Consider the following 22,513-nt stretch of genomic DNA (forward strand, 5'->3'; position numbering starts at 1 on the left):
TCTAGGCAGAGTTATGGGGATAGGGCGGGGGGAGTGGGCCTAGCTGGGTACTCTTTCAGTGGGTCAGATGACTTCCTTCTGCGCTTTAGGGATTCTGCGGTTCTGTTTTTACAGATTACAACATAAACAAACTTGGGCAGGCTTAAGATCATTTTTGTTAAGCAAGACACTAATCAGAACACTGCCCAAGATTTGGCATAAATTTGTAACACTTATGGTGCAAGGTGGGCTACTATTTCAAGGCAAAATGCTTACCTGGTGCTGCAAGGCATTGCTTTTTGGGGTTGGGTACTGCTCTATAATTGGGCACAGAAGGTTGAGGTTTATTCTGTAACAGCTTGTACTCAACCTGATGTTGGCTCTGACTGAAAGAGTAAAACCATTTCGCTTCATGTTCTGGTGAACACAACAGATCACACAAAGCAGACATTGTGATGAAAATTTTCAATGTTTTAGCTTCGAAATATATTTGCATTTCAGTTCTTTTATATCACTAAATATAAAGCAGCAGTGCAATATGAAATGATTCATGCAAATTGCCCAATTCCCATTTTTCAGTAATTTCCTGCTTATTGATGGCTATATTTTAGATCAAGGGTCTAAATAAATGAAAGCTCTAACAAATGGTCCTAAAATTACTATCATTCCAGAGTGTAGAATTTTCAGGTAAGATAGGGAAAGTGCAAAAGAGGAGGTGGTGTCAATTTATTAATTAAGGAGTCAGTTACTGCAGTAAGGAGGAATGATACCTTGGAAGGGTCTTCAAATCAGTCTTTGTGGGTAGAGCGTATGAATAAAAATAGGCAATCACATTGCTGGGAGTGTATTATAGGCCCCAAATAGTCAGCAGGCAAAAATGGAGCAAATATATAGAGGTCACGGGCGGGATTCTCTAATCCCACGGCAGAGTATCCACGCCGTCATAAACGCCGTCGCGTTTTACGACGGCGTGAATGGGCCGCTGTCAGGACTAATTCTGGCCCCTACAGGGGGCCAGCACTACGCTGGAGCGGTTCGCGCCGCTCCAGCTGCCGATCCCGGCGCGAACTGTGCACTGCGGAATCCGCGCATGCGCAGTGGCGCCAGTGCTAACGTGCGCTGTGGCCTCCTTCAATGCGCAGGCCCCAACGCAACATTGCGCAGGGCTACAGGGGCCGGCGCATAGGAAAGGAGGCCCCTAGCTAGAGAGGCCGGCCCACCAATCGGTAGACCCCGATCGTGGGCCAGGCCACATCGGACCCCCTTCCACCCCCACAGGCTGCCACCCGACCCTTCAACACCGAGGTCATGCTGGCTCAGAGCAGGTTAGAATGGCGCGGGCAGGGCTCGGCTTTTTGTTCACAGCCGCTCTACCCACAAAGACTGATTTGAAGATCCTTCCAAGGTATCATTCTTCCTTACTGCAGTAACTGACTCCTTAATTAATAAATTGACACCACCTCTTTTGCCCCACGTCTAACAAATTTGATTGAATTTTCTGAGGAGGTGATCGGGTGTGTAGTGAGGGTAATGCAGTTGATGTAGTTTATATGGATTTCACCAAACCCTTTGATAAGGTCCAACATGGGAGAATGATAAAGATAAAAGCACATGGAATCCAGGGTAGCTTAGCAAGTTGGATCCAAAACTGGCTTAGTGATAGGAGACAGAGGATGTTGGTACAAGGCTATTTGTGTGACTGGAGGCTGCTGTTCAATGGAATACCACAAGGATCAGTGCTAGGTCCCTTAATGTTGGTGATACATATAAACAATACAGATGAGAATGTTGGGGGGGGGATGATTAGTAAGTTTGCGGATGATGTAAGGATTAGTAGGGTGGCTAATAATGAGAAAGAAGGTCTTAGGTTGCAGGAAGATATAGACGATTGGTTAGATGGGCACATAAGTGGCAGATGGAATTTAACCCTGAAAAGTGTGAGGTGATACACTTTGGAAGGAGTAACAAGACAAGGTACACAATGAATGGCAGGACACTACGAAGCTCAGAGGAACTTGGGATGCTTGTCCACAGATTGTTCAAGACGGCAGGATAGGTTAGTTAAGAAGGCATGCAGAACATTTGCCTTTATCAGTCGTGGCACAGATTATAAAAGCAGGGATGTTATGTTGGAGCTGTACAAAACTTTGGTTAGGCCACAGCTGGAGTACTATGTGCAGTTCTGGGTGCCTCACAATAGGAAGGATGTGATTGCACTGGAGAAGAGATTCACCAGGATGTTGCTGGGATGGAGCATTTGAGTTATGAAGAGAGGCTGAATTGGCTCAGGTTGTTTTCTTCAGAGTAGCGAAAGCTGAGGGGGACCTGATTAAAGTGTAAAAGATTATGAGGGGTATCGACAGGGTGGGTAGGAAGCAGCTGTTTCCTGAGTTGAAGGGTCAATAATGAAGTGGCATGATGTTAAGGTAAGGGGCAGGAAGTTTTGAGGGAATTTGAGGAAAGGTTTTTTTCACTCAGAGGATTGTGGAAGTCTGGAATGTGCTGCCTGGGAATGTAGTAGAGGCGGGAAACACACAACATTTAAAAAGTAGCCGGATGAGCACTTAAAATGTCATAACATTCAAGGCTTTGGGATAAAAGCTGGAAAGTGGGATTAGTGTAGATTTAATTACTTGTTCAGTGCAGAATCAATGGACCAAAGGCCTCTTCTGCACTCTCGGACTATAACTCGAAAATGATTTTTGATAGTACCATTACCAAACATCAGATAATGAGAGCTCAAGTAAGAAAAATAGTTTTCAGTGTCAAATCACAGAATAAATACCGTCATTAATAAAAGAGATTATTCTGAGGAGGGACATAAGCACTTCAGTTCAAAAGAGTTTAAAGGAAAATAATTCTTCTCCCTGTAAGGGGAAAGCCCAAATTTTTAGTGTCAAAGCAACCAGTAAATAGTGAGCTCGTTGTAACGTCCAGTCAAAACATAGCTGATGTGACAGAGTAATATTGAGCAGTGATTTGACCATTCCTGATCTGAGACAACCTTCTTCCACAAAACGACTGACATTTGTAGCTTCCTCCAGGTATAATTGACCTGTAAAATAGCGTTATATCTCTTGCCACAAGGTTTATGGTTGCATTCCGGTCGCCTCAATCTTGGGTACGGTCCTGAAAGAGAGCGCTAGAGCGCCTTCAGAAAATAGCTGAGGAATGTTTTTTTTTTCCTAGGCAGAAAGAGCAGCACAAGCCTTAATCTTCCCTGGATTTGTCTCCTGTTCTTACATGCCCTGACCTGACAGCCAATCTGAGACCTGGCTGATTTCCTGCCCGCCAATAACGAGCAAGGTGCTGACTCAGAAAAATGCCAACTCTTGCCTGAATGGTGACAAGTGGCGGATGGCGCCTGTGTTCAGCTCACTTATTGTATGCCTTAACTGAAAATCATAGAATCCCTACAGTGCAGAAGGAGGACATTCAGCCCATCGAGCCTGCAACGACCCTCTGAAAGAGCACTCCAGCCAAGAATTATAGAACTAACTAGAATTGGCATTAGGCTACTTTTCTTGACAATTATTATGGGATAATTCATGAATTTGGAAGTGCTTCATCTGCCAAAATCTACATTTGCAAGTATTCTTATTTAGCATCACCAGAGTGAATAACTAGCGTGGCAATAGATTATAAATGTGCTTCACAGTCAAAACTCTGCTGACGTGAAGGTATCTGTCACAGAATAAAATCTGGTGATAAAAGAATTTTATGAATTATTAAGTACGTTGTTCAGAGCTCATCCTTTGTTTTGCATTGTGCACAATCTGGAATTGTATGTGTTGGATCTGATCCAGAAATTACTGCTTTTAATGATAAAAGAGCCACTTAAGATATTATTTCCTCAGTAAAAGTGATTTTACGAGCTACAAATAATCTACCCAATCCATGTTTTGTATGACTCTATAAAAAGAGGCACAAGCATTGAAATGAATAAATTTTAGATCATTGGTGCATGCTTTTTTATTTGGAGAAGCAACTGAAAAAAATGAATATTTTTGCTGATTGCAAGTTTGAAAACTATTAATTCTGCATGGTGTGAATTGAGTTAGTATGGAGAACTCCTAATACAGAGTTAAAATTATTATAATGAAATGCCAATCAAATTACTTCATTTTATTTATTAATCCTTTCAGTTAAATCTAGAATGTTTGCCATTACTATCAGGCATATTTCAAGTATGATGTGAAGATTGTTAATACTATGCATGTTTCAAAACATGCTTCACTTATTTCCTAAATTGCATAAATGCAACATCATCGGCGGGATTCTCTGAAAATGGGGCTATGTCCCCACGTCGGCGGGAAAACTGGCGCGAACGACTCCGGCGTCAACGGCTCCCCAAGGTGCGGAATTCTCAACTTTCTCGGGGGCTGGGTTGCCACCGGAGTCGTCCCTCCTGCTCCAGCCGGCGCCAAAGGGCCGGCGCATTTCCGCGCATGCTGCGCCGGCCCCCGGGTAATATGGCGGACCCCTACAGGGGCCCGGCGTGGAGCAAAGAATACCCCCACGGAACAAGCCCGTCTGCAGATCGGTGGGCCCCGATCGTGGGCCAGGGCATTGTGGGGGCCCCCGGGGTTGGAACCCCCCGCCCCCGCACACTCACCTGCCAGGTCCCGCTCTGCGTGAGGTGAGTAATTCATGCCGGTGGGACTGGCCAAAACTGGACGACTGCTTGGCCCATCGGGGCCCGGAGAATCGCTGGTGGGGGGGGCTGTCAATGGCCCCCGACCGGCGTGGCAGGAATCCCGCTGCCGCCTGAAAAATGGTGCAGGAGATTAGGGCAACCAGCGGCGGGGCGGGATTCGCGCCTCCCCCCAGGAATTCTCCGACCCAGCGGCGTGGCGCGGGGGGGGGGGGGGGGGGTCGGAGAATCCCAGCCCAAATTTGTATCGTCTCAAATGAGTCACATACATTTCCAGAATTATGACATTACAAGTAAATTCATTCCATTAATTTGTAAACTTAATTACCCTTTACCCTAAATCTATTTAATCTGAGCATTAAATATTGTGTCTAAAATGTAAACCCAATATTCAGCTTGAACAGTGATTACTCAATTCGCTGAATGATAATGTAAGAGAATTCAAAGGGTGAGATTTTATGGCCTTGGGAGTGGGCTGGCAGGGCAGGGGGGTGGGTCTAAAAATCAGATGTCATGGTGACACCATTGTGGAGATCACCCACGTGCCTCTGCTGATATCTCACCTGCAATGGAAGAGGTATCGGGTAGCTTGTATGGTCTTGGGACAATTAGGGCCTTTAAATGGTCAATTTATAACTATTTAAATCCCTCTGCCCACCACTGGTATTTTACTTCATGTAGGGGTATCAATGTCATATAGCAGACTAGGAGACCATTTTGTGGGCTGTGAGGGAGGGGGTTCACTACTGTTTTGGCACCCTGAGCCCAATTAAAGGCCGCCCCCCACAATGCTCGCCTGCAACAGCTGTTGCACCCGCTCCAATACCCTCCCAAGCCTGATCCGACATCTGGCAGTAGAGCCTTCCAGACTGGCCCAGCAGGAGAGACTAATTTACCTTTTCATCCAGCTCCATCGACTATTGTCATTGGAGACTGTCGACAGCCCCAGCAGCTGTGCGGCTGAGGTTAGAGAACTGTTGATAACCTGACTGGCCAATTGCTTACAGCAGTGAGACTTCAACCCTAAGTCTATTAATGGCCTGATGGATGTTAAATCGCTGCAGGGCGGCCTGACTTAGTGGAGCCATGTTTGCCCCCTTCACTTTTCGACTGGGGTTGGAGCCATACTTCTGCCGAAAATATGAGCTGAAGAATGAATTCTAATTTTAAAATTTATTTTTAATTGGATGTGGGCGCTGCTGGCTGGAGCATAGTCTTTTGCCCATCCCTAATTGTCCTTGAGAAGAAGGGTGCTTCAGAGATGTCCTCATAGATTACCTGAAGAGATCAAACATCCCCACTGATTCATGGGAGCCCCTGGCTTGTGACTGACGAAAATGGGAAGATTCATTTGAAAAAGCACCAAATATCTTGTGAGACGTCTGATGGAACACGTAGATTGGAAATTGAGATGTTGAAGAGAGTGCACAAATTTCCCATCAACTCGCCTACTCAACCATCCAAGCACCACCTGCACCCCATGTGGCAGTCTGCAGATCGCGCATTTTACTGATCAGCCATCTCAGAATCCATTGAACAAGAGTGGAAGAAAGTCAGTCTCCATTCCAAGGGACTATCTGAGAAGAAGACACTTAACATTATTGAAACTACAACAAATTATGCTCACCATTGTCACAGCAGCATCGCAAGTACATTATTGTTAAACTGACTCTCAGTGCTCAGACACTAACACATAATACCCTCACTTGTTTTAATCACACATCTTTTCATTTGTCATTGCTCAGCCTTTGTGCTGCTGTTGTATTTTGGCAGTTTTCTCCAAGTAGTTATTGTTGCAAATAATTTTTGTATGATTTTACAATCATTTTTTAATGGTTAGAAATTTATATAAAGTTGCACCCCAAAGTCTGATTTCACTCCCATCTCCCAGGTTCGCTGCCAGAGTACAAAGGCAGAAGATTATTTTTAAAATTCAGTTTACTAATCGCTCTCACAAGCTGCCACTTTGTAAAAAGCTGTTTTCAAAGCTGTTTTGAAAATTTTTTTTTAAAGCTGTAAAATGGAAATAAAAGTAGAACATACTGGAAATGCATAGCTGGACGTGACTTATTCAGATTGTGAATGATTTGTTGTGTATTTTCAACATTCTCTGTATTATGTATGAATAAAACTGTTTTTCTACCTGTGCATATCTGCAGAACGTAGGGCTGCATTCTTCGATTCTGAGACTAAGTGCTGACGCCGGCCTATGATCAGTGGCGCAAAACGGCCACCGATCCCCCGTCTGGTGGGTGTTAGCAGGCACGCAATGTACAGCACCAGGCTCTAGCTGCCAATATGGCTGGAGAATTGCCGAGTCCGTGGCCGAGCATGGGCACACTGGCGGCCTGCAGCGACCGCGCCGTGCAACATGGCGCCAGCCGCGTGTGGACCCGGCTTGCCACATAGTGCCCCCTTGTGGTCAGGCTTGCCACTCCCAGACCACCCCCACCAGTGCCCCCAGCCCCTGCCAAAGCAACCCCTGCCTGCGGATCGGCCATCCCCCCACTGTGGCGGAGCTGGATTCAGTCCGCAGCCGCCACGCCGAGTTCCCGACAAAAAATGGCAAGAGAGACCCATGCCGTCGGGAACTCGGCCCATCGGGGGGAGGGCCTCAGGCAACATCCTGAAGCCGTCCATACAGCGTGCGGCATACTCCTGGAGTACGCCGTTTTGGAGAGGGCAGAGTATCCCAAAGCGGCACCACCCCCGATTTCGGCGCCAGCGTGGATTTTCCGGCCGCTCGCCGAACTTGTATTACGTTTCCAGTGGAAACTGCCGATATATATTTGGCCTCACGGCAGGAAGGCCGTCCTTGACCTTCTCCATCCCCGATTTGAGTTGCAGAGAGACTGGAAGGTGATGGCACTTCCCTCTCTGGTTTCCTCTCTCAATGACTCCCCCCACCCCTGTGCACTCTTAAGGGCTGCATTAAATTCCGCACCTGCGCACTATGCTGTGGGATAGTATATGCTTGCAACGCGTGCACATAAATGCTATGGCTAATGCGTCAACCCTAATACGTAATTCAAATTTTCATGTCACAAAGGCAGTCATTTAGAATGCACCCAAAAACTTTCCAAGAACAAAGAATATTGAAGTCACCTTATCTACCACACTAAACAAAAGATAAATGTAGCCAAGCTGTGACGGATGTGGTGAACAGCAGTTTTAACTTTGAACAATCTTGCCCAGTGATTTCTTAATAGTAGTTAGGGCTTACAGCCATAAACAGACAAAGCTTCACCATAATAGCAGGATAATTGAACGGTTATGCAACACTTCTATTCTCAGGACAAAAGCACTTCACACAACTTGCCTTAAGGAATACCATGGCTGAATTGTTAGTCCTATGATTTAAAAAAATAGTTCTTTGTGTGAATGTATTCTTGTCAGCTGTGACTTAGTTGGTTGCACATTTTGCCTCTAAACTTCAAGGTTCTATGCTCATGACCTGCGTTAGGGCTCATGCACAAACATTAAGGATAGCCTTCCAGCGTCAGACAGCATTGTATCGTTACAGGTGCCATCTTTGGATGTGGTCTTAAACTGAGGCCCCATCTGCCTGTCCGGATAAATGTAAAAATTCCCACGACATAATTTAAAAGAAGAGCTGCGGAGCTATCTCTGGTGTCCCGACCAATATTTCTACTTCACTCAACAAACACAAAAGACATATTGGGGCAGAATTCTCCTATTTTGAGACAAAGTGCCGTGGCGGGGGTGGCCGGTGGAAAATCTTCCTTTCCCGATGTCATTAATTATGCATCCGGGTGTTTTAGTCATATTCAGTGACGGGGCAGGCCTGGATGCTGTGATGTCTACAATCATGTCCAGGTGCCACGTTGAAAACGTGCCTCACCATCACTGACCTACTATTGAAGAAAGAAGGTAGACCTCCTGAAAATAAAGACGGATCTCCAGGAGACCGAAGGTGGGCCTAATGAGAATGAAGATGGATCTCCAGAAACAGTCCAGAGCTGGAAGTTGGATCCCCTCCAATAACTCTGGAAGGTTGATCTACATATGCTTCCCCTATCCACTGCTGTGGTGTTCCGAGGTTGTGAGCAGCCTCCATCCTGGACGCTGGAGCCAGCCTCAGGCATTGCTCAGGTGAGTCCTGACATCCGCACATCACGTTGTTTTGAGCGTGTTGCATGTATTTTCCCACCAGCAGTGTGGAGAATTTGGTGATAGGTGGTGGGGGGGGGCCTTTCAGGATGTGAATGAGGTTCATGTTGACCTCCAACAGGCTTTCTGATCTGCCTTGGCAGGCACCAAGAACAAGAACAAAGAAAAGTACAGCATAGGAACAGGCCCTTTGGCCCTCCAAACCCGTGCCGACCATGCTGCCCGTCTAAACTAAATTCTTCTACACTTCCTGGGTCCGGATCCCTCTATTCCCATCCTATTCATGTATTTGTCAAGATGCCCCTTAAATGTCACTATCGTCCCTGCTTCCACCACCTCCTCTGGCAGCGAGTTCTAGGCACCCACTACCCTCTGTGTAAAAAAACTTGCCTCGTACATTTCCTCTAAACCTTGCCTCTCGCACCTTAAACCTATGCCCCCTAGTAATTGACCCCTCTACCCTGGGGAAAAACCTCTGACTATCCACTCTGTCTATGCCCCTCATAATTTTGTAGACCTCTATCAGGTCGCCCCTCAACCTCCGTTGTTCCAGTGAGAACAAACCGAGTTTATTCAACCGCTCCTCATAGCTAATGCCCTCCATACCAGGCACCATCTTGGTAAATCTCTTCTGCACCCTCTCTAAAGCCTCCAGTGGAAGATCCTGCTGTAAATTCAGGCGGATGTGAAACTGATTTCTGGAGTTCCTGCCATGTTCTTCCCCATGCCCGCCATCGAACATGCCGGCAGGGGATTGGGAGAATTCCGCCTATTATGAAATGAAATTAAATTGCTGGTAATTATCTCGCCATTCTAACATGGCTTTTTCTGGAGATTCGCTGAGCGCAAATTATTTCCCACATTTCCAGATTACTACATTGACAACACTTTGAAAAGTACTTCTTTGACTGTAAGGTGCTTTGAGACATTCAGTGGTGGTGAAAAGCTTTATATTAGTGCAAGTCTTTCTTTCATTTCTTTCTGCAACAGAATCCTACGTCAAATTTTAATATTGTAAAGCAAATAAAGCAGTCGTTTAGGAAGTACAGGAAAAGTCCCTGAGCAATTGAAAAAACAGTGCGCAGGAACCAGCATGTTTATAACCTCTGATTTACCTTACCAATCACTCTTTAATAAATTACCTGAACAACAGTGAAACTTTGATCTAATTCAATGTTTAGTTACCAATAATTGATGGGGTCACACCGTGTAGCCATGATCTCCGGAGCAGAATATACTGCTCTGTGCATTATGTAATACTCATATACTTATTAAATATTGTTTTCTTTGATTCACCATGAGCAGTGACATGGGAGATGAGCTTACCTATGCTTTTAAACATAGTTTAAATTATTTATTTCACTTACCAAAAGTGAAACTCAATCATATTGACTTAAAAATTGAACTAGTTTTGAGTATATCATTGCAGGATTATAAGTAAATAGGACAGTTTAGTTAAAGCAGTGGGCAAAAAATTGTCAAACATATTAATTCTTTATCTGCTAATATCAACCGTAAAATCCAGCATTATAAGTTTCGATTTCTCCCTTGGTATAAGCAAATACATGATTCTAAAAAAAATTAGTTTCATTGCATTTTGAATCCAGACATTTGCGACTTAATTGTGATTTCTTTCATTGGTTAATGCGGCTTTTCCCTGCAGTAACCTATTGTTCTATATTGTGGCTCTATTAATGTTGATTTTTGACAACTATTTCCTCGTATTTTATAGAGTGGAACTTATCTGCATTCTTCAAGGGGCTGCGTTCCTTGCAATTGCAATTCCTTTGGATCAAAGTCATTTGATTGTGATACCAAAGGCCAATGCAAATGTCAGCCTGGAGTGGCGGGGCAGAAATGTGATAGATGTGCTCTCGGCTTCTACAACTTCCAAGAAGGCGGCTGTGATAGTACGTGAATTCATTTAATTTATTCTTTTCAGAGATACATAAATTCATTAACATTGTAGTAGATTTGAATGTTACGCACTTTGCAGCTGCTGGTAATTAGTTATTGAAACTAAGCACTATTATGTCAAAGATGTGGAGCGCGATTCTCCCAGCCCCGCGCCGGGCCGGAGAATCGCCGCAACCGCGTCACGCCGCCCTGATGCCGGTGCGCTATTCTCCGAGTTGCGGAGAATCGGCGCCATTTCCGCCGGCGTGTTTGCCACGGCGCCGGTCGCAGGCCGTTGTCCACGGCCAGGTTGCCGGTTCTCCGGCCGCGCAGAAACGGTAGAGTCCCGCCGGCGCCATTCACCCCTGGTGGCTGCCGGCGGGAACTCTGCGCGAAGGGTCGGGGAGCGGCCTGTGGGTGGGGAAAAGCACTCCTTCACCGGGAGGGGCCTCCAATGGGGTCTGGCCCGCGATCGGGGCTCACCGATCAGCGGGCCGACCTCTCCCCCCCTGCCCCCCTTCCCCCCCCCCCCCCCTAGTCTTACTTTGTTCCTCTTCAGGCCCCAGAACCCCCGCGCCATGCGCGGGTTGGCGCAGCGCCATTTGGCGCCGGGAAGGGAGGCTGGAGCGGCATGAACCGCTTCAGCGCTGTGCTGGCCCCCTGTAGGGGCCAGAATCGGTAGTCCCCGCGCCCATTTCGCATCGCTGTGAAACGCGAAGGTGTTCACGAAGGCGCGAACACTTAGTCTCCATTTTGGAGAATCGCGCCTGTGGTAAGAAATCTGAAGAAGCATCACAGATATTCCAGACAATTAAATGACATTCTGCTTTCATTTTTAAAAATAGTTTACAGTACCCAGTGCAGAAGGAGGCTATCGGCCCATAAGGTCTGCACCAGCTCTTGGAAAGAGCACCCGACATAAGCTCATGCCTCCATCCTAACCCCGTAACCCAGGAACCCAACCTAACCTTTTGGACACTAAGGGCAATTTAGCATGATCAATCCACCTAACCTGAACATCTTTGGACTGTGGGAGGAAGCCAGAGTACCCGGAGAAGCAAACTCCACAGTCACTCGAGGCTAGAATTAAACCCGGGGCCCTGAAGCTGTGAGGCAGCAGTGCTAACCACTGTGCTCCCATGCCACCCAGTGTGTCAAAGGACAACCTGAACAGAACAACCTGAGGGGAGTTGGGTTGGGGGGAAGGGTGACGGTGGTAAAGGCAAAACAAAGGTGGAAAGTGGGATGAAAAAATGGAACATTAAGGGGTAATTTAGCGTGGCCAATCTACCTATCCTGCATATCTTTAGGTTGTGGGGTGAGACTCACAGAGACATGGGGAGAATGTGCAAAGTCAACACAGAACAGTGAACAGGGTATGTATATGAAAAAGGGTGTGGAAAAATGAATCAATGGATGAAATGAAAATAAATTGATCGAAATAAAAATGGGGTGAAGGTGGAGGGGAGAGTTCACAGTCTTAAGTTGTTCAACCCAATATTAAATCCGAAGGATGTAATGTGCCTAATCAGAAGATGAGGTGCTGTTCCTGCAGTTTGCGTTAGGCCTCACTGGAACATTGCAGAAGGCCAAGGATGGACTTGTAGACCTGAGAGCAGGATGGTGTGTTGAAGTGGCAAGTGACAGGAAGGTGTGGGTCCTGCTTGCGAAAGGACCAAAAGTGTCCTTTAAAGCGTTCACCCAGTCTGTGTTTAGTCTCTCCAATGTAGAGTAGACTGCATTGGGAGCAGAGAATGCAATAGACAAGATTTACGGAGGTGCAGGTGATGCGCTGCCTCACCTGAAAAGAGTGTTTGGGCCCTTAGATGGTGAGCACGAAGGAGATAACGGGGCAGGTGTTGCACCTACTGCAATTGCATGGGAAGGTGCCATGGGAAGGCCAAGGTGTTGGGGGTGATGGAGGAGTGGTTTGGGGTATCTCGGAGGGAATGGGGCTCTGCAGGATGCTGACAGGCGGAGTGAGGGGAAGATGTGTTTTGTGGTGGCATCATGTTGCAGTTGGTAGAACTGGCGGAGGATGATCCTTTGAATGCAGAGGCTGATGGGAAGAAAAGTGAGGACAAGGGGAGTGGAAGGGGTGATAGCAGAGGTGGGGGAGATGGGCCAGCATTGACCACATGTCCATTGTCTTGCAGGATCTCCACCTGAGTGGTTCTGCTCCGCCCGCCAGAGGGAAGAATCATTTTGTCTGACATGACCAACTCACTTGAGAAGGGTTGCCTATGTGAGGGGGCAGATCCTCCTCACCTCTGTGGTGCAGGCCACCTCACTGTCTGTGACTGCTCTCTCCTCGGACAAGCCTGCGATTTCCAGGGTCAAATTCATAGGGGATGAGGGCTTGGGTTTCTGTTACTCCCCCCCCCCCCCCCCCCCCCGCGCGCGCGTGCGCGCGCGAGACTTGGCCCTTTACTGCTTGTTATGGGTTATCTTCACCTGTGGGGTCAAAGAGAGGGCACTGTAAGCTGCATGCTTGATGGGTCAGGGAGTTCTATAGCAGACAGCATGTGTGGACACCGGACCTGGCCATGAAGGGGTTGCACTGGTTCCAGGGGCTTCTAAGGCTTAACGATAAAGATCGGATGTGGGGAGGGTGTGAGGTGTCAGTAGTGATTTGTGGGGTGGTGGGGAAAGGGGCGGGTGTAGGGGGAGCAGTTCGGAATTCTAGGAGTGGCAGGCGGAAATGATGCCGGGGCGAAGTGGTAACTTTTCCTTACAGCTTGGTGGTGGTCGTTGGTCTTCTTCCAACATTGTATGGTGGTCCTCCTTGTCATGCTGCCCACAATGACAGCCACTGCCTCCCATGCAATATTGGTGACCCTGCTTTTGCTCCTCCGAACCGCTCGGGGGAATTTGATGTCCCATGTCGCCTCGATGGCACTGAGAAGCCTGGCCAGGTCTGAATCCCCAAAGCAAGGAGCTGGTCTCCACACTGCCTCACTTGTGTGTTCACTGGAGTGAGTGATACATTTAAAATCAGTTCCCCCTTGTTAGCGGTGAGATGCTGAGGAGCGAGTGACAAATCAGATGGTGAGACAACCATTAATGGCGAGAAGCTCATGGGGACTCATTTCTGGCAGTAAACACCGTTAAATATGGGCCACGATCTCACCGATGCGGCCGCCGGGAAACTCCCCTCCAATCGTGCCCAAAATAACACTGAAATATTTCCGTTAATTCACACTCTATGTTATTTATCTATATGTAATGCCCCAACCAAGGAAAGGTTAGAGAGAAAGAATTAAATACGGCTGCAAGATAATAGCTTAAAACAAAAATGCTTAAAGCACTTGTAATTCGTTGTTCCAGTAATGCACAGGCATTAGCTCCTTTAGTTTAAACGGGTTAATGCTTTTTCTAAGAGAGGAATTTTAGATGGATATGTTAAACATTTGAACTCAATTAACCCACAATATAATTTTAAGATCACTGACTCTATGGCATTGCATATACGAAGAGCAGGCATTGAGCATTGAGGTACAAAATTATATTAATAACTTGCATCCACTGTTGCACTTCATAGGAAATTTAGGATGATTGAAAAGCTTTATACATGATACAGAGAGATTAATATAGGTCTGCCCCAGTATTAGAAGGTTTCAGATTACATTGTAAGTCAATATAGCACAATATGCTCTCTAACTGGCATGTCAACCCCAAGATTAGATTATTGCTACAAATCAATTCTCTGTATCTGCTTTCAAATTTATTACATACTGTTTCAATGCTGTGTTGTAAGATTTATTTTGCTTTGGGTCAGCTTCTGTGCTATTACCAGCTATTAGCAATGCAAACTGTGAGAGTGTGCTTAATGTTCTTCATGCGATAACATCATTACTTCAAGGATATTGTGAAAAAGTTCTTGAATTATTACAAATTCGTTCCAAATCCATAATATTTTTCATTTTATGGTTTGTTATTTTCTCCTCGTAAATATGAGTGACTCATCAATTGTGACAAAATAATCATTGCCTCAAAGATTTGACATTTTAAGGTAATTCATTTATGTGTAAATGGAAGTGTCAAAATGGTTCTTAAATGCTTGGCAGCAAAGTTGTCAATGGGAGGAGGAAAGCGGAATTGTTTTCTTTTGACAGTATCAGATTGCTTATTTATTTTTTCATTTCTCTACAAAGGATGTAAATGTACCCATGTTGGCAATCACTGTGATTCAGAAACTGGACAGTGTGTCTGCCCTCCAAATACAGTGGGCGAAAAATGTGACAAATGTGCTGCAAATTTCTGGGGTCATAACTTTGTCAGTGGATGTCAGGTAAGTTTATCGCTGAATACATTTTTAACTGTCAGAATGATTTGATGAATATGTGCATGAGGATCGTGCCAAACTAAAAATTACAATCCCCTTCATTTCTTTATTTAGGCAACATGGATTGTGAAAAAAATATAGTTTGTAGGCAGAAAAATTGGGAGATTTTGATTTTAAAGTATTGAAGTGTCTATTTCTCCTTTCTTGGGATTCTGCACAAACTTTCCAGCTGAGAGGATGGACCTCAGACCTCCTCTCCTCTGATAGTTCAATTGACAAATATTTTGAGTTCCTAGATGAATTTTCCTTCCTCATGTTTCCAGTCTGTGCATGATATTTGGTGAGTATGACAGGTATAAGTGGTGCTCACTTGGTGGAGGATTATGAGCATGAATATGTGCATTACAATTCCATAGTAAAGCTCTTCTAAGTTTTGACATTAAACTCTTCCCTGGTGTATCAACTTATCTGACAGTACTACACTACTAATAGTCTCCAAAGTTCAAGGAAGAGCACACATGTGACAATATTAGATCTAGGGGCTGTAACAATATTGTAAAGTGCGATGTTTCTACAAATTACTTATCAATCTAAATTTCTATGTGCGATTATGCCTTAACACATAACCAAGACTGTAACCTATACAAATCAAAACATGGCTCAACAATTTTTGCATTTGAGTAGTGAAGATAAAACTGTTCTCCCTGGCACTTGGAAATGTATCACGCTCGACTGAAGTGATGTAGTTGAGACAAAACTAGAGGAGTTTGAAGTGGTTTTATGATTACATCGTTATTTTTAGCTCTAAGAATTCAAGAACAGTTTAATAGTTAATTATTAAGTTGTGTGTAAAATAATATAATAAAAAATAACAGAAGAAAAGAAGGAGAAGCCGGTCTTGGTCATATCCAGCCTTCTCTGCCATTTAATGAAATCATGATTGAATGAATAGAATGTTACAATTCTGTAATGTGTGCTGAGTAAAATATATTTATGGTGCCTGGTGGACTAGCATTGGCGTGCTTCATGTGGAGATACGTTTTTATTATGTTCAAATTTTCTTTGAGACCTTTTGAAAAGGTTTCTTTTCAGCTGAATTTTGTTTGTACTCGTAACTGGAGAGGGTGCTGATCTATTTGTTAAGACCATGATTTGAGAAAGAGTGCCCAAGCTGAAACAGATGGCTATTTGTAGTTCCTACCCCTGGAGTCAAGGTCTTAAAGCTCAAGCAATTCTTTATTTAATTTCTAACTATTCCCACAATACATCTTGCCACCTGAAGGGTGCACATCGATCTCGGGGCCCTCAGTCTCTTTGCATTCTCAGTTTTGTGCCAGAAAGTTTATAGTGCGTCTCCCTAGCCGGGATTTTGGAGAATGTTGATATTGGCGTCAAAACCGGTGCAAGCGACACTGGTATCAACGGGCCTCCAGGCCCAGCCATTCTCCCCCTCCTCGGGGTACTAGCACGGCAGCTAAAGCCGGCCCTACACAGCAGGCGCGGGTCCGCGCATGCGTGCCACAGCCAGCACAGGTCTGCATATGCGCACCACAGCCGTCTCCGCGCTGGACCGCAGGCATATGGTGAAGTCCTGCAGGGGCCCGGCGTGAAAGGAACATAGGCCTCTCCCCAGAATGAGAACGCCCACCGATCGTGGGCCTGGCCACTGTGGAGGCCCCCTCCCGGAGCTGGCTCCCCCTCCCCCCCCCCCCCCCCCCCCACCAGGACGGCCCCCACAGCCATAACGGCCAGGTCCCGCCGGGTAGGGCCACATGCGAACAACGACGATGGGACTCGGCGGGCACTCGGCCCGTCGAGCGTGGAGAATCACCGCAGGGCCGCTTTCAGTGGTCCCTGACCGACGCCGCAAGAATCGCCGGCACGGCGTCGGAGTGGCGTGGCGAGATTCGCGTGCCCCACCCGGCAATTCTCCAACCCGGCGCGGGCTCAAAGAATCCCGCCCCCTATACCTTCTGTCTGTGTATACCTTACACTTCATGTATTAAATTCCATCTGTCTTTTCTCTATTCATTCTACTAGCCTGACGATAACCTGATGGTTAGATTTGCTAAACTGTTAAACTTCACTGTTTGCCGCACCTCCGAGTTTGCTATCAACAGCAAATTTGAAATTTTACTCTATCGCAATATTCAAGTCATTTATATATACATCAAAAAACCAGGGATCGTAATATTGATCCGAAAGTACTGTCTACTATCCTCCATTCTGAAAAAGACAACCATTTACCGTGGCCAAAGTTTGTCTGTTCTTGAGCTAATTTTTTATCCAAGCTGACATTGACTCTCCTATTCCATGTGTGTGGATTTTGTTTCCCATCCTTTTATATGGTATTTTGTCAAATGTTTTCTGAAAACCATACAGACAACATCCATTGCATTCCCTTCATCAACCTTCTCTACTCATCAAAACAATTCAATTAGATTCGTCAAACCTTTCATAAACCCATACTGGCTCTCCTGAATTAACTCAAACCTGTCCAAGTGTCTGTTAATCTTTTTCCCGATTATTGTTTCTGAACCTTACTCATTACTGATGTGAAACTAGCTAACCAGTAGTTACTATAACTTTCCTGCACTTCTTCTTGTGAAGGACGCGATTATCTTGATCGGAGTTAACCGGAGTGAGTCCCATTGGTGCTAGGATGGACCCCAATGTGCACTTTAATAGCACTTGGAAACAAATTTACCCTCAATCGGGTTTTCAGTGCCATTCATTGGCATACTGGGATTTTCACTGGAAATGAGAGGGCGGAACCTAATCTCTCTGACAGGCCCCACTCGCTGACAGAGCCCAGATCTCATAATGCTGCTGCAGACCCCATCCCCTCCTTCAGCGACTCCACCCCCACCACCCCTGATTTCCTCCCTTCAGACCCACCCCTTGGCAGTGCCAACTCTGCACCATGCAGAGCAAAGGGTGGCAAGGGATGAGTACCCTCCCGACAATTGCCTCCAGGGTACCAAGGGGGGAGGGTACTTCATGGGAGGTGAGTTCAGGAGGTCTTGTGCTGGGCCGGAGGGTCTTAGGTCAGGGTTGTTTCCTGGGATAGGGTCCTTTGGCTGTTTTTCTCATCTACAGCCTTTAAATCCATTAAACAGTCTGTCAGTATCTCAAAAATACAGTTCTGTGATAAAAGAAGTGTCTCCATCGTACCCCTAAACCATATGTCACTATGCCAAGTTCAAAGATATGTGAGATGAATGTAAAAATCTTCCCTTCAATGTGATGGAAACCTTGGAAGTGTTATTTTGCAGTCAATTTCATTGTCCTTTATAGTATTGAAGCCTCTCTCCAAGCTTAGAAGCTTAAAAACTTGAACTGCATTGTTTACATTCAATTTCACGGATCAGCTTTTACCAACTTTCTGATTGACAGATCAGGCAGTTTTAAAGGGAGGATTAAGATTGTTTATTTATATAGCTCTGCAGGGATCCATTAACTCAGAGGAGCATCTAATTTTTCTAGAGCTCAAGAGCTTCCAGTATGTTCAGTAATTCATGCCAGTAGGAACCGTGGCTGGGGGAGGGAGGGAGGGGGGGGGGGGGGGGGGGGGGGGGAGAGGCTAGAGCATTCCAAGAGGCAGATGAATCAGGCATCCTGTCAATAAATCACTTCGAAATGGCTCTAATGAACTATTTACATGTTCCACTGTGTCTGCGTGGGACCTTTGTTGGGGTAACCGGGAAACTCATTGGGGCAGATTGGGAGACTCACCATGGGTTTCATGACCAGCGGGGAACCTGTTTTTGGGCCAACACCTGACTCACTTTAAAATTGTTTATTTATATCGTTCTACAGCGATTCATAACATGTACCTGAAAGATCTCTTCCATGAAAGATCAGCCATTGTTCTGTTCCAGCATTTCTTGCCAATTTTTGGTTCAATTCTGTCTTGGCCTAATCCATTGTCATCCCATTGAAGTTAGCCCTTTTCTACTTTAGAAGTTTTACTTCAATTTGTTTCTTGCTCTTCTCCATTATTAATCTAAGGTTTATGGTACATTGATCACTCTGAGCTAATTGATTCCCCCACAGCCACTTGGTCTCTCTGGCCCACCTCATTTTCCAGAACCAGATCCAGTAATGCTTCCTTCCTAGTTGGACCAAGAACATGCTGGTCAAAGATGGTCTCTTGCACACATTTCAGAAATTACTCCCCCCTCCCTAACCTTTATTCTAACATTACCTCAATTGATATTTGGGTAATTAAAGTCCCCCAGTATCACCACTCCATAGTTCTTACACATCTCTGTGATTTCGCTGGAGAAGAAGGAGAATTTCGGCATGAACTTTGTGAGCAAGAACATAAGGAAGAAAGTGAAAACTTTAACTGACGTGGAGAGCAACAAGGAGTAGGCTGATGGGAATTGGTGGGTGGAGTCTGATGGAGAGAGTGATCATGAAGAGTGTGGGGAGCAGGGTAGAGAGTGCTTGCATGAACAGGATGCGTGTACATGATGGCTAAGGTTGAGAGTCAACTTGTATGAGAGGAGAAAGAGATGTTGCTCATTTCAAAGATGGGAATGAATGCCAAATTGAGCAGGAGAGGGAGGACAGAGATGGACAGTTTTGAATTTGCTTCCCACAGTGCTTCCTGGAATAGATTTTGAACCTCCTGTTCATTATTGGGCTTTTTTTCTTTTTAAAAAAAACCCAGAAAATTAATTAAACTTTTTAAATTAAAACTGTTCTTGGGAGAAGGAACTTACTAAGAAGCAATATAATTCATTCCTAACTGTCAAATACAAAGCTGTTTTCAATAAAAATGAAGAAATGTCACATGTCCTTTTAGATTAAATGAAAATGCAATCTCCTTGTTCATTACAGATTCCAAAATAGTGGGAAAAAAAATCAAATAGAGTGTCAAAAATCAAATACTTGAGGGGTCATGCACCTCAACAGCTGAGAATAAACCTGGGAAAATAAGTTGCTTTAGTTTTTTATTGGGGACGTGCTGTAACTCTGCAAACTTTTCTGAGACACGAGCATGGAACTTCCCATAAACCTTGTTTGAAAGTAGAGCCTCGACTCACCCCCAAACAAAGCAAATTACTCAGACTGCATGAGCAGGCCCCAATGTGCTGGAGATTGTCGCACATTCATTATTAAGGTGTAAGCAGTAGGCTGCTATGGTGAGTGAGAAGAGACATTCTGACCTCCTGAAACGGAATGCCTGAAATGGAGTCAAGGAGGGTAAGCTGTCGACTGGGCTTCTGGTCTGATGTCCTGCCGAGAATTATTTTACAGCAGTCCCATACTGGACTTTCATGGTGGAGGGAAGGTCCACACAGCCTGGCCATTAACACCACACTGCAGATCCTCCTGCGGTGAACATTTGAGTTGCACTCCAACTGGTGCAAATACCAGCCATATAAATAGGGTGAAGTCTATGATCCCCAGGTCAGGGGCAGGGAATATCACTGTTGTGTATGGTCATGTGGTAATCACAAAGCCATTGCATTAATTACCTCTCTCCCGTTCATCTTTCTTATCAAACAATACTGCAGCCTAATAGCTATGGCATTGAGTGTGTGGATAGTTATAACATTAATACTTCAAAATTGCCAACAGACTGACAGACATGGAGTCAAGGACCGATGCCACATTATAATACATATAACAATATATTTTCTTGACATGAGAATCCTGTTAAACTACCACAGTATCTTGCTTGCAGTTCATATGCTGAATGTACACCATTTTGCGTGGCCAATAGGTATGAAGATAGCGTAGGACTTTAAAGAAAGTTAACTGGGGACTTCCGGTGGCGCCCTCGAGGAGGCAGGTCACAGGTCGGATCGCTCCCGCCCGAGATGGGCAAACGGACCTTTGTCAACGGACTTTTTAGGGACCTGGCAGCCTGAATCGGTGGAGGAGACGATAGGGAAGAGGCTTTCTTCCCGGGGTATGGGCAGCTGGACCAGAAGCGGTCGAGTGGAGCGGCAAGGATCGAAGCGGGAGCAGCGGGGAACCCAGGCCGGGCGGCCAAGCATGGCGGACGGCGGGGACCGGGGAGCGGAGGCTCACTGGCCAAGGGAGGAGCAGATGGAGTTTTTCAAGAACTGCTTCGCCGAGCTGAGGAGGGACACGCTGGACCCGATGAGAGCGGTGATGGACCGAATGGTCGAGACACAGGCGGCCCAAGGGAAGGCGCTCAGGGAGGTCGAGGCGAAGCTCTCCAGTCAGGAGGGCACGGTAACGGAGCTGGAGCACGAGGTGGAGGAGCTGAACGCCCGTCAGAGGAGGATGCAGGAGCAGCTTGAAGAGCTGGGGAACAGAGCCAGGAGGCAGAATTTACGAATCGTTGGCCTCCCCGAGGGCTGCGAGGGGTCGGATGTGGGCGCATACGTGACGGGTATGCTTGAGGCGCTGATGGGACCGGAGGCCTTCCCTCAACCCCTGGAGTTGGATGGGGCACATAGAGCCCCCGCAAGGAAGCCCAGGACGGGCGACCGACCGAGGGCCTTGGTGGTCCGCTTTCATCGGCTTGCTGACAGGGAACGTGTGCTGCGATGGGCCAAGGCGGAGAGGAGCAGCAGATGGGAGAACTGCGAGGTGCGCATTTACCAGGACTTGGGAACGGAGCTGGCCAAGAGGCGTGCAGGATTCATCAAGGTAAAGGCAGCCCTCTACAAAAAGGAGGTGAGGTTTGGAATGCTATATCCTGCAAAGCTTTGGGTTACGTTTGAGGAACTCCACTACTACTTTGAGACACCAGAACAGGTTTGGACCTTTATTAAAGACAAGAAGCTGGACTTGAACTAATGGGCACTTAGTTCTTTCAGTGCTGTACAGTGGCGGCGGCCTGTTAACTTAAAATTGCTCTGATTAGGACTTTTACTAAAAGAAGAAGCTGGACTGGAACTAAAGGACTCGGGGCTCTCAGACATTTTGTGTGGCGGCGGTTTGTTAAACTATCCTGTACTGTAATGTTTTATCCAAGATTGTTTTCAGCCTGGACAGAGAGTGGGGGCTGGAGGGCGCACTGTTTAGGGTCCTTTGGGGGATTGCAATGGGGGGGGGGGGCCTGTGCTTGGTACCTTTTGGCGCGAGATCGGGGCCTCTGATAGGGGGATGGGCTAGGGGCTAGTCACGGGACTTGAAAGGGCACGGTGGGATACAATTAGGTTAATGGGTCCCTGGCGTGTGGGGGGAGGGCCTGAGCGCTGGGACGGGAGACAGGTAGGCGCCAAGGGCAGGGGTCAGTGTGACTAGCGTAGGTCAGGGGGCACCAGGGAGATCGGAGGGGGGGCGGGGCGGGCTAGGGCCAAGCGCAGGGCTGACCTGGCAGGTCAGGCCTGGGGGAGTAGGGGAGACCAGGCGGAGGGGGGCGGGGAGGGGGAAGAGGGTTAGGGCCACGTTAGTTTAGTTGAACACGTGTGGCATGGGCAAACAGAGCTGGCAGGGAAAGTGCCTTATGGAAGGATCTTTGGCTTCAACACTTATTAACATGTTTATTCTTTCCCACTGTTCGTTTTCACTATGTTAAGGCTCTTTGCACAGGGCCATTTTTCGCTCTGTAACTGTTACAAATTTGTGTTAAATAA

General features: G+C 46.3%; 1 protein-coding gene across 5 annotated transcripts in view; it reads left to right on the forward strand.

Annotated features, from left to right (window-relative positions):
• lama2 (laminin, alpha 2) overlaps window positions 1-22,513 on the forward strand; it is a 607,521-nt gene that overhangs the window by 378,126 nt on the left and 206,882 nt on the right. For all 5 annotated transcript variants that reach the window (XM_038799795.1, XM_038799796.1, XM_038799798.1 and 2 more), the window contains 2 exons: window positions 10,497-10,674; window positions 14,815-14,951. In XM_038799795.1, the coding sequence (XP_038655723.1) occupies window positions 10,497-10,674; window positions 14,815-14,951 (315 nt within the window). The remainder of the gene's footprint in view (window positions 1-10,496; window positions 10,675-14,814; window positions 14,952-22,513) is intronic.

The sequence above is a fragment of the Scyliorhinus canicula genome, chromosome 6 (genome assembly GCF_902713615.1).
Source record: "Scyliorhinus canicula chromosome 6, sScyCan1.1, whole genome shotgun sequence".
Classification (NCBI taxonomy): Eukaryota; Metazoa; Chordata; class Chondrichthyes; order Carcharhiniformes; family Scyliorhinidae; genus Scyliorhinus; species Scyliorhinus canicula.